This window comes from Delphinus delphis, chromosome X, assembly GCF_949987515.2.
Source record: "Delphinus delphis chromosome X, mDelDel1.2, whole genome shotgun sequence".
NCBI lineage: Eukaryota > Metazoa > Chordata > Mammalia > Artiodactyla > Delphinidae > Delphinus > Delphinus delphis.
This window is the reverse complement of record NC_082704.1, coordinates 5420314-5432767: the sequence shown is the minus strand read 5'-3', so window position 1 is coordinate 5432767 and position 12454 is coordinate 5420314. Positions and strand designations below refer to the sequence as shown.

Here is a 12454-nt window from a genome sequence, read left to right as displayed (position 1 = left end):
GACAACGCTGTCTTATTTTACACGTGTTGCACTAAGGCACAGCAGAAGGAAGGCACTTAAGGCCACCCAATTCACTGGTGACAAATGATGGGAATCAAATCGAAGTGTTCTGAGTCGCTTTTTTGTGTTCCCCACACACTCTTTGTCCTCATATTGTCCTATTGTTTCATTTATTTGTGACTCAACCTTAAGGTCTCTAAAGGCAAATACCATCTCGTTCCACTTAAGAGCTCCTACCACAGTGTAGCAACCTATTGAACATCTACCATATTCGCGATCGTCACTCTTCACATCCAGTGCTGCCCATCACAACTTTCTGCCATGATGGAGATGCTCCTTTTTCGCTCTGTCAGATATGGTCGCCTGAGCCATGTGTGGCTACCGAGCACTTGATATGGGGTTACTGGGACTGAGGAAGAAGGGATTTCTTAATTTCATTTCATTTTAAATAACGAAAATCTACATTTAAAAAGCCACATTTATCTGGCGGTGCTGCAGTGATTGCCTGTGGTGACCGTAGAGGCTATAGTGGTGCCAGAGGACTGAATTTGAGGAGGAATTAGCAGCCAGGGCTGGAGTATGACTCCAGCCAGGCCATTTAGTTGATGGGTGACAAGCAGTCCCGCTACTGGCTCAGGCCTTGGGAGCCCCGTTCATTCATTCGACAACGTTTGACAAACCCTAGAAGGGGCAGGCCTTGAGCGGTGCATGCGCACAAGCCACTAAAGCCGGCCATTACGAAGGGGCGAGGCCTGGGCCCGGCACGACGGCCGCACGTGCTGCCGGGGGTATCACGTAAGCGTCACCGCCCTGGGGGCTTCTGGGTAATGGGCAGCGGACGGGGCGGCCGCGTCTCAGCTTACCGGGCCCTCTGAGGCATGCCTTCCAAGGGGCAGTTGTCGCGGGGGAGGAGACGGCCGAAGACTCGGGCGTTGCGGGCGGCGCGCCGCAAGCAGAGCAGTTGTCAGGCGGGGAACCAAGAGAAGAACACGGAGATGGTGTCGTCCACTAGCGGCAGTGCCCCCGAGGACCAGGCCATCATGGCGGACAGGCCTAAGCCGGGCCCGTGGGCGTTTCTGTGCGGCATCCAGGCCTGCTACTCTCTGGTGAAGGTGTGGGCCTGCAAACACTCCCGGCTGCTCTTGTTTGGCGTCTGCGCCCTGCTCATGCTGCTGTTCTACTGCTACCTGAGTGCCAGTGAGTGCCACCCGGGGTACACCGGGCGAGGGCCCCTCAGGGGGACGGGAGGGTGAGGGGAGGGCGCCGAAGGGCGGGGCTCTGCGCGGTAGCACGAAGGCCATCCGTCTCTCCCGCTGCGTCTGCCCTCCCGTCCGTCCGACGACAAACAGCTTCCCTCCTTATCTCCTTTCAGAAGCCCCTTCCCTCCCTTCCTCCCCACTTGTCCTCACAAAACCCTACCCCCTCACCTCCCGCCATTTTTTAAAAAACGGAGGTGAAATTCTCGGAACCTAAAATTAACTGTTTGGTTGTGAACAATTCGGTGGCGTTTAGATATTTAAACGTTGAGCAGCCACCACCTCTATCTCATTCATCACCCCGAATTCAAACCCACACCCACTGAGAATGCAGTTACTCCTCATTTCCCAGCCCCTGGCCCCCACCAGTCTACTTCTGTCTCTGTGGATTTGTTCTGGACATTTCCTATAAATGGGAACAGAGAATATTTGTCCTTCCTTGTGTCTGGCTTATTCTACTTGGCATAATGGTTTCGGGAGTTGGGCATGTTGTATATGTATTGGTACTTCATTCGTTTTTACCACCGAATACTGTTCTGTGGTATGAATATACTGCATTTTGTTTATCCATTGATCAGATTGCTGGGCATTTGGGCTGTTTCCAGTTGTTGGCTATAATATTGTTATGAATGTTCATGTACAGGTTTTTGTGTCAGTATGTTTTCAGTTCTCTTCGGCATGTACCTAGGAGTGGAATTGCTGGGACGTATGGGGATTCCATGTTGAACTGTTTGAGGAAGTCCCAGACTTTTCCAGAGTGGTTGAGCCATTTTATATTCCCACTGACAGTGTATGAGGGGCTCCATTTCACCAGTGTTTGTTACCACCCCCTCTTTTTGATTATCACCATCCTAGTGTGAGTGAAGTGGTATTGTATTGTGGTTTTCATTAGTATTTCTGTAGTGACTAATGATGTAGAGCATCTTTTCATGTGCTTCTGGATATTTGTATATGTTCTTTGCAGAAATATCTATTCAAATCATTTGACCATTTTAAACTGGATTGTTTGTGGTTTTGTTATTGAATTGTAAGAGTTCTTCATATACTCTGGATATGTGATTTGTAAATATTTTCTCTCATTCTGTAGGTTTTCTTTTCACTTTCTTGATAGCTTTTTGATGCACAAAAGTTTTCAATTTTGAGAAAGTCCAATTTTATCTGTTTTTTTTTTTAAAAAATTTTGACACTTGTGCTTTTCATGTCATATCTAAGAATCCATTGCCAAATGCAAAGTCATGAAGATTTATGCCTAGGTTTTCTTTTAAGGGTTTTATGATTTTAGTCCTTATATTTAGGTTGTTGACCCACTTTGTATTAATTTTTCTTTATGGCATATGTTAGGGGTCTAACGTCATTCTTTTGCATGTGAATATCCAGTTATTTCAGTACCATTTGTTGAAAAGACTACTCATTCCCCATTTAATAGTCTTGGCACCCTTGTTGAAAAGCAGTTGACCATAGACCTATGGGTTTATTCATGGACTCTAAGTTCTGTTGGTCTGTGTGATCATCCCTATGCTAGTACCATACTCTTTTGATTACTATAGCTTTGTAGAAAGTTGAAAAATTGGGACATGTGATTCCTCCAGTTTTGTTCCTTACTCATATTGTTTTGAATATTCAAGGCCTCTTGCAGTTCCACATAAATTTGAGGACTAGCTTTTCCATTTATGCAAAAAGGCCCCTGGAGTTTCGATAGAGATTGTATTTTTTTAAAGCACTTTTCTATTTATTTATTTGTTTGTTTGTTTGTGCTGGGTCTTCGTTGCTACGTGCGGGATCTTCAGTTGCAGCATGAGAGGGTTTTTTTAATTGTTTTAGTTGTGGCATGCAAACTCTTAGTTGTGGCATGTGAGATCTAGTTCCCTGACCAGGGGTTGAACCCGGGCCCCCTGCATCGGGAGCGCGGCGTCTTAGCCACTGGGCCACCAGGGAAGTCCCTATAGAGATTGTATTGAATCTGTAGATCATGTTGGTCAGTACTGCCATCTTAAGAATGTTAAGTCTTTCAATCCATGAACATGGCATGTCTTCCCATTTATTTCTATCTTCTTTAATTTATTTCAGCAATGTTTTGTAGTATTCATTGTACAAGTCTTTAACCTCCTTGGTTAAATTTATTACTAGAAATTTTATTCTTTTGGATGCTATTGTAAATGGCATTGTTTTCTTAATTTCCTTTTTGGAATGTTTATTGCTGGTATATAGAAGCACAACTGCTTTTTTTTTTTTTTTTTTTTTTTGCGGTGTGTGGGCCTCTCACTGTTGTGGCCTCTCCCGTTGCGGAGCACAGGCTCCGGACGCGCAGGCTCAGTGGCCACGGCTCACAGGCCCAGCCGCTCCGTGGCATGTGGGATCTTCCCGGACCGGGGCACGAACCCCTGTCCCCTGCATCGGCCGGCGGACTCTCAACCACTGCGCCACCAGGGAAGCCCGCACAACTGCTTTTTGTGTGTTGATCTTGTACCCTACAGCTTTGCTGAATTTATTAGCTCTAGTAGGTTTTTTTGTGAACTGTAAAAAATATTCTGCATATATAATTATTTGATCTGTGAATAGATAGTTGTATTTTTCCTTTACATTTTGGATGCCTTTTATTTCATTTTATGTTCTAATTGCTCTGGCTAGAACTTCCAATACAATGTTGAATAAAAGTGGTAAAAGTGGGCATCCTTATTTTGCTCCTGATCTTAGAAAGAAAGCTTTCAGCCTTTCACTATTGATTATGATGTTAGCTGTTGATTTTTCATAAATGCTTCTTATCTATTGAGGAAAATCCCTTCTATTCATAGTTGAGTGAGTGATTTTATCATAAAAGGTGTTGGATTTTGCCAAATACTTTCTCTGCACCAATTGAGATGATCATGTGAGTTTTTTTCCTTCATTCTATAAATGTGGTGTGTTCCATTGATTTTCTTAGGTTGAACCATCCTTGGATTCCTGGGATAAACCCCACTTGATCATTTTGTATATTCTTTTTAATATGCTGTTGCATTTGGTTTGCCAGTATTTTGTATCTGTATTCATATGTGGTATTGGTTTGTAGTTTTCTTGCAGTATCTTTGTCTGGCTTTGGTATCAGATTAATGCTGACATCGTAGAATGAGTTAAGAAGTGTTCCATCTTCTATTTTTTGGAAGAGTTTAAGAAGGATTGGTGTTCATTCTTCTTTAAATATTTGGTAGAAATCACCAATGAAGCCATCTGCTCCTGGACTTTTCTTTTCAGGGAGGTTTTGATTACTGTTTCAGTCTCTTTACTTATACTAGGTCTTCTCTGAAAGGTCTTCCTTCCCTAGCCTCCTTTCACAAACTACTAAATCCCCTCACCAACTTACACAAATGCCTTTCTTTCCCTCATGAATGACTTCCATCCCTCATTTCTCCTAAGGCTTTTTCATTGTCTCCCATCACATAGTACTAATCTCCCTCACCGCACCACTCAAAGTGCTGACCTCCATCACCTCCTCTCTTAAAGCTCTTCCACCTCTAACCTCACCTTACTAACCCTCCTTACCTCACCTCTCAAATTCGTTTCCCCATCACCTCCCTTCTCAAGGACTTTCCTTGCTCAATTCCTCTCACAGAGGCCTTCTCTTCTTTCATGGTTGCCTTCCCTGCCTCCTCTACCCTCACAAATGACTTCCCTTCTTCACTTGTTCCCCTGAAAGACCTCCTTCCTTCCAGTCCTTTCACAAAGTAGGAAATTCCCTCTCCTCACAGAGTACTAAACTCCCTCACCTCCTTACTCAAAGAACTTATCTCCTTTACCTGTGCTCACAAAGACCTTCTGTCTGTCACCTCACTTCACAAATCCCTTTCCTCTCTTACTCTCAGAAATGCTTTCCCTTCTTCATCACCACTCTAAAAGTTCTTCTTAACTTTCAGTCAAGTTCCTTTAATTCTTCACGTCCCCACAACAACTTTCCTTTGCTCACCTTACAGGCCTTCTCTCCCGTCACTCAAAAGCCTTTCTTCCTTATTTCACAAAGCCCTTTACTCCCCTCACTCAAGGTCTTCACTCCCTCACCTCCCTTTTATTTATTTATTTATTCGTTTATTTGGTTGTGTCGGGTCTTAGTTGAGGCAGGCGGGCTCCTTAGTTGTGGCTTGCAGTCTCCTTAGTTGTGGCAGGCGGGCTCCTTAGTTGCGGCTCACTGGCTCCTTAGTTGTGGCATGTGAACTCTTAGTTGTGGCATGCATGTGAGATTTAGTTCCAGGACCAAGGATCAAACCTGGGCCCCCTGCATTGGGAACGTGGAGTCTTAACCACTGCACAACCAGGGAAGTCCCCCTCACGTCCCTTTTAAAATGCCTTCATTCTCTTATGTCACATTGTCCTTTCTCTAACCTACCTTCACAGAGGCCTTCTCTTCCTCAGTCAAAATCCTTCCCTTCCCTTCTTATTTACCCTCCTTGAGACCTTTGCTCACCCCCTCTCAGATGCCTGTTTCAGCCCTCCAAAGGCCCCCCGTTCTCCCCACTAACAGGTTTCTCTTCCCTCACTACCCAAAGCTAACTCTCTCCTTCCTCAGAAGTCTTCTTTTCCTCCTTCTACTCAATGCTCTTGCTGCCTCACTTTCCTCACTCAAAGTCTTTCCCACCTCCTCCAGATCTTTCTTGCCCCCCCCCACTCAAATACTTTTTCTTTCCCCACAGCCTTCTCTCCTTAGCTCCAAGATAGCCTTCTCAAAAAAAGGGCCTTCTCTACCTTACCTCCCTTGGCCTGCCCTCCCTCCCAGTCCCCTCACAGTGGTATTCTATCTCCTCCTCCGCATAAAGGACTTGGCTCTCCCATAGTATTCCTCCCTCCCTCCCTCCCTCAAGCTCCAGCTTCAAGCCCAAAGACTTTCCATCATCCCCACCTCTAATCTCAATGACTTCTCTGTCCCTGCCATACCCAGAGGCCTTCCATCTCCTCAGCCAAGGTCCTCCCACAGTCAAAGAAGGAAGCAAAAATTGGGCAGAGGCATTGTTAAGTAAAATGAACAGAGACCACTATACACTGTGTCTCAGCTGCTTGGGGATGAAATTCAGTGTTGAATAAAGTATATGTTATGCATTCTTTTATCAACTATTTTAAATAAGTTAGAAAAATATTATTCCTACTCTTTGAAAAACATTTTAAGATGCCTTTTAAATGATCATCTACAAATCATATTACTTTGAATTATCCATATTTATTTTTCCTACTGTTCATCTAAAATACAATATATTTCTGAATTAGTTTTACTGTATTTGTAAATGTTAGTTACAAATAAAACTGAGAACCTTACAAACTGAGAGCTTTTTCATTCTCTGAAAACATAATTTAAGAAACAAAACTATAAATTGTACGTGTTATTTTCTTAGTCCGTGAGTTCTTCATTTTCTACTCCTATTTTGAGTAGAACTGTTATAAAAGGAGAATACTGTTATTCAGTGTGATTTCTTTATTTCCATGAGGACTTTTTCCAATATAGGTTTAACATGTTTTCTCCTAAAATAATCCATGATTCATTCTTAATGTTGTCAGATGTCCCAGATTCTCAGGAGGTAATATGTGACTGGATGGATTAAATATTATTTTCTATTTAAAATGATTTAACTTAATTAATGTAACTAAACTCATTGTGTTATGGGTTGAATTGTGTCCCCCCCACAACAAAAAATGTTGGACGTTTAACCCCTAGCACTTCAGAATGTGACCTTATTTGGAGATGAGGTCTTTATAGGGGTAATCAAGTTAAAGTGAGGTGGGCCCTAGTCCAGTATGAATGGTGTCCTTATAAAAAGGGGAAATTTGGACACAGAGATAGACACTGTTAGTAGAAAGACTATACTAATAGACACAGGGAGAAAACAGCCATCTATAAGCCAAGGAGAGAGGCTTTCCCTGACAGTTCTCAGAAGGAACCAACCCTATTGGTTGATCTTGATTTTGGACTTGATTTTGGGCTTCTGGCCTCCAGAATTGTTGAGGCGATAAATTTCTGTTGTTTTAAGCCATCCAGTTTATGGTGCTTTTTTGCAGTGACCCTAGCAAACTAATACACTGAGGGGTAAAATAATTTGGCCATGCCCCTGGAGTATTGCAGTGAAAGCAGGGCATCTGGTCCCAGAGCTAAAATTTCCCTTCTTTCTAGATAGACCCTTCTGAGTTCTCTTAGACTTAATGCCACCAAGGAGAATTGAAGTTGAGGGATCTGAATTAACTCTGGGAGAGCTCCAGGTTGTATAGTCTTTTAGACCTTGTTTTTAAGGTTACTTTTATGCATAAGGCATATAGACTAGTAGCATACAGGATGAAGAGACTAGTAGATCAGGACTAGGAGTTTGATCCCACCTCCTCCACCAATTCTCTGTAACCTGTTGGGTCAGCCCTTATTGCACATCCTTTTTGGGGAGATTAAAAAAGAGAGGGAGAAATAAAGATTGACTAATAGGTAATATTTTCAGAATGCTTTAGCTCCATAGGAAAAAACCACGTGACTGGTTTCTATATTATTATATAATACTTCATTTATCTGTTATTTGGGGGAGTGCATGAGGCAGTGCACCTAGATAGGTCTGATTGACTGCCTTGTACCACACTAGGCACCAAGTTTGGTCTTGCTTTAACCATTTGTGTATGTGGTGTAGTTGGAAGAGCCCTGATCTAGAAGTTAGGAGACCTGAGTTGTCATGATTCTGCCACTGACTTGCTGTGTGACTTTTGATGAGGCATTTTGCCTCTTTAGGCTTCAGTTATCTTGTCTAAAAATTGAGGAGATTTCACTAGACAGGTGTTTCTCCTGCCTCAGTCATTTGTATAACACCTTCACAATTCTTTGTTATCTTAATGCTATCAGTTATTCATATTTTTCTTTAAATTGCCTCACTTTTTAAATAAATATATTTATTTTAAAAGGAAATTATAGCACCGTTATAAATGGGAAACTGGTCATATTTGTGATTAAGAGAATTATTTATAAAAATAAGTATTGTGAAAACGAAGTAATGTTATTAAATTTAAAATTAGAAACAATTTAAAAAAATGAAAGATATATGATAAAATATTTACTTGTTTTACATTGTGCTAAGCAGTTCGTGTATGACTTCATTTAATACTCACAATTCTTCAAAATAAATATCATTCCCATTTTGCAGATGAGTAAACTGAGGCAAAGAGAAGTTTACTGATTTGCCCAAGTTCACCAGCCAGTATGTGGCAGAGCCAAGATGCAAGTTCAGGTCTATTTGAGCACAAGGCCCAGAAAAGACTGCGGCATAGGTAGACCCTCAACTTAAGTCTTAGCAGAATCCTCTTCAAGCTGATACCGTTAGCTACTGTTCACATTCTGTCTCTTCGCCCTTTAATTCAGTTCCTCATCTGAGAGACCTCACTGCAGAGCAGGACTGGCAACATGATTTGCAAAATGAAAATGTGGGGGTCCCTTGTTCAAAATGTATTATGAATTTCAAGATGATAGCAGAACATTAAACCAAGTGTGGAACCGTTCTAAGAGCCACATTCTGTACATTGCATAGGTCACATGCCCATGAAGCCCACAGCTTTGAGTCTGTCTTTTTTTTTCCTTTGAAACGTAGTTAGGTTTTCAGTCTTTTTTTGGTAACAGGGAAATTAAAAAATAAAAATTCTTTGTGACAGGGAAACATAATTGGTTCTTTACCATTTCTTGCTGCCATTTAGGGATGCTGCCTCCTAGTCTTTTATTTGCTGAGCTTAATGAGTGTACAGATGCAAATTAGAAGCATAGGGGATGGAATTTTTCTGCATATGAATAACAGTGGGGGAGGGGAAAGAGGCTGGAGCTTAATAAGGTGAAGAGGAAGCTCTGAAAAGACCTGGGCACTGGCTGATGGAAGATTTTGGAGAGAGGAAAGGAAGTTGCTTCCAGTAATGAAAGAACAGGAATGTCAAAGGGGATTTTATAAAGGTTTGCCATATGGTAAATGATGTTTGGTGTCATGTATATTTTTTCTACACTTTTCATAATAAATAATAGCGAAAATTAAATACATCCATAAGTATTCAACTGTGTTCCACCTAAAATCAACACATGTAATGCTGATGGTACTTACGCCACACTTTGGGAAATAGTGCTCAAGTTAATTTATAAATAATTGTCTTTCAGAGTAGGGAAGAAACCAGTGGTAGAGAGCAGGTTAAACATGCTGGAGGTTTTGGGTTCAGGCTGCTGCTGCTGGTGCTTTTCTGAGTAAATGTTTAATTGCCTCCTCCTTTTGTACCCATCGAAGTGACCAAAAGATCTGTAATAGTTGAAAACCCAGAGAACCAAGAAGGGTGTTATCTTTATTTTATTTTTAAAAACATTTTTTTAGTTAATGTGTAGTTTGATCCTGTTTTTGTTAATTTTTTAAATTATTTATTTATTTATTTATTTTGGCTGAGCCGGGTCTTAGTTGCGACACGCGGGATCTTTGTTGCAGCATGCAGGATCTTTTTAGTTGCAGCATGCGGGCTCTTAGTTGCCACGTGTGGGATCTAGTTCCCTGACCAGTGATCGAACCTGGGCCCCCCTGCATTGGGAGCATGGAGTCTTAACCACTGGACCACCAGGGAAGTCCCAGGTGCTATCTTTATTGACATGCTGGAAATTTGGAGGGATTTCTGAAAGATAGAAAGAAGGCCAGGCCAGACACTAATGAGAGAAGTTGCAGCAACCCGTGTTTCACTTTAGCTAAGGCCAAGCCTGTCTGGCAGGGTCTAGAGGCTAAGGTACTTTGAGTTGGAGATGAATCTCCATCCTAGAGGGACTCCAGAGAGCACACCCCCTGCAGAAGATAACCTAGTGTGGAGACTCAGGTCACTGTGTGCTACTGCCAGCCAATACTTCCTTCAGATGGCGTGTTGACAAGAACAGTCAGTTGTGCGAGGGGGGCACTGAGTGAACAAATGGCAGTACAGAACACAGGTCCTGTCAAGGCTGCTTCCAACTGTAGCTCCTTTCCTGTATAATGTAGGGCAGTGAGCCTTCTAACCTGGCAAAGTATGGCTGGCAATATTAGTCTCCCTTCTTGTTCCCTGTGCTGGAAGCACTCTTCCAAGCCCTTTGTATGGCCAGTTTCTTCTAATCTTTTTTCTTTTTTTAAGCTGAAGTATCATCTCAGAGAGGCCAGCCCCTATTTAAAGTAGGTCCCCTACCTTATATTGTATTGGTATCCACTTTCCTCATAGCATGCATTACAATTTATAATTTTTTAATTTGTTAGTTTACTTTTTTGTTTGTTTACTATATTGTAAGCTTTATGAGGGTAGGGATCTTATCTGATTTGTACACTGATGTATCCCCAAAACCTCGAATATAGTAGGCATTAAATACATAGTTATTGAACGAGTAGGGGTTAGGAGAAAACAAACAGGAAAAAATGGGTTATTGTCAAGATATGTACTACACAATGAAGATAAAACTGTAATGAATGAATACTTATGCATAGTGTTGAAATATATTAAAAAAATGGTTTTAGAACTTCAAGTAGAAATGGACAAATCTACAGTCGTAGTGGGAGACTATGATACATATATTTTAGTCCTTGACAGAAAAAATAAAGATATTGACCATTTGAATTATACAAGTTAGCTTGATTTAACATGTATAATAAAGTTCATATTCATATAATAAAGTTCATATTAAAGTACCCTACAGGCTGAGAATATACATTCAAGTGTATATGTATGGAAGTTGGTCTCATTAAAATAAGAAAGAGAATATTATCATTGATATAAAGGAGATTTAAAAATGATAAGTGAATATTCTTATGACAGCATATTCATAACATAACAACAAAATATATTTGACATATGGAAATAAGTGTAATAACAACGGTACAGGACCTATATGAATGCAACTATAAATCTATACTCAGGGAGATAAAAAGAGACTTGAATGAGTGAGATTCTTGGGTGAGATAATTTTGTACTGTTATCAGTTATCTCCAAATGAGTCTATATTTAAGTAAATTCATGCCTAGTACATGAGGCACACAATAAATGTTTTTTGAATGACTGTTAAATAAGGAACATAATTACCATAAAAATATTATTAGGATTTTTTGATTTGACAAAATGATTCTAAGTTTCATCTAAAATATTCTTCAGAGTTGAGAATAAAATTTTGATAATGAGGACTAATGAAAAGATTGCCAGATCCAGTTATTAAAACATATGATAATACAAGGTAAATTGTAACAGTGGTATTGGTGCATGAACAGATAGATTAGTGGAACAGAATAGAGAGTCAAGAAACAAATCTATGACTAAGGACTTAGAATATTATGGTGATGTCATAAGTAGGAAAGGATAGATTCAATAAATGGTATTAGGAAAACTGGAAAACATGTGTCCCTACTTCATAACATACTCCAAAATATTTTCGAGGTGGATTAAAGATTTAAATATAAAAAGTGAAACTATAAAAGTGTTAGAAGGAAATATTAGAGTGTAGAATGCTGTCGACTGAAAATATGCACAACCTAAAATTTGAGAATTATGTTTTATTCGGCAGACTTTCTGAGGACTTAAGCCCAGGGAACAGCCTCTCAGATTAGCTCTGAGGGACTGTTCCAAAGAGGTAAGGGAGGAGCCAGGATATAGGAGTTTTGGCAAAAAACAAAACAAAAAACAAAAAAACACCCAGATAGTCAAAGATCAAAAGATTACTGCTAATTAAAGAAAAACCAGACATCTCAAGTTAATGAATTTAGCGCTTTTCTGTGTATGGGAAGATGCAAGAGTCTGGGCTTATTGAAATCATTCCCTTGATATGCATCTTAACTATCTAGGGCCAGTATCCTGCTTTTCTCCATCCTGAATCCGTTCAGGGTGCACCATCTGTGGAGGCTCAGTGACTTATGGCTTGGTGTATGTGGCCAGCTACATCCTTTGTTTACTGTAATGGCAGGTGACATTCTTTAAAAGGTCCACAATGCCATTTAAAACATGACCTGAAAGGCAGAAATAGTAAAGGAAGAGACTGATACATTTGATTACATAAAACATTTTAAACTTTTGAATTTCTTAAAACACCATAAAAAACGCAAACGTAGCTGACTACCTTGAAAAATATTTACAATATATGTGGCAGATTAAGGGTTAAGTTCTCTATTACACAACAAATATATGAAAGAGATCAGTTCACTGATGACTAAAGGTGCAAATTAAAACAAGGGGTAACATTAGTTTGGCCATCAAACTGA

The 12454-nt window shown here is 40.6% G+C and overlaps 1 protein-coding gene across 1 annotated transcript in view; it reads left to right on the top strand.

The window, feature by feature from the left end:
• The first annotated feature begins 878 nt into the window (after nt 1–878).
• Nucleotides 879–12454, top strand: part of FMR1NB (FMR1 neighbor) — a 31942-nt gene continuing 20366 nt past the window's right edge. The window contains exon 1 of the mRNA XM_060002717.2: nt 879–1197. Coding sequence (XP_059858700.2) covers nt 879–1197 — 319 coding nt within the window. The remainder of the gene's footprint in view (nt 1198–12454) is intronic.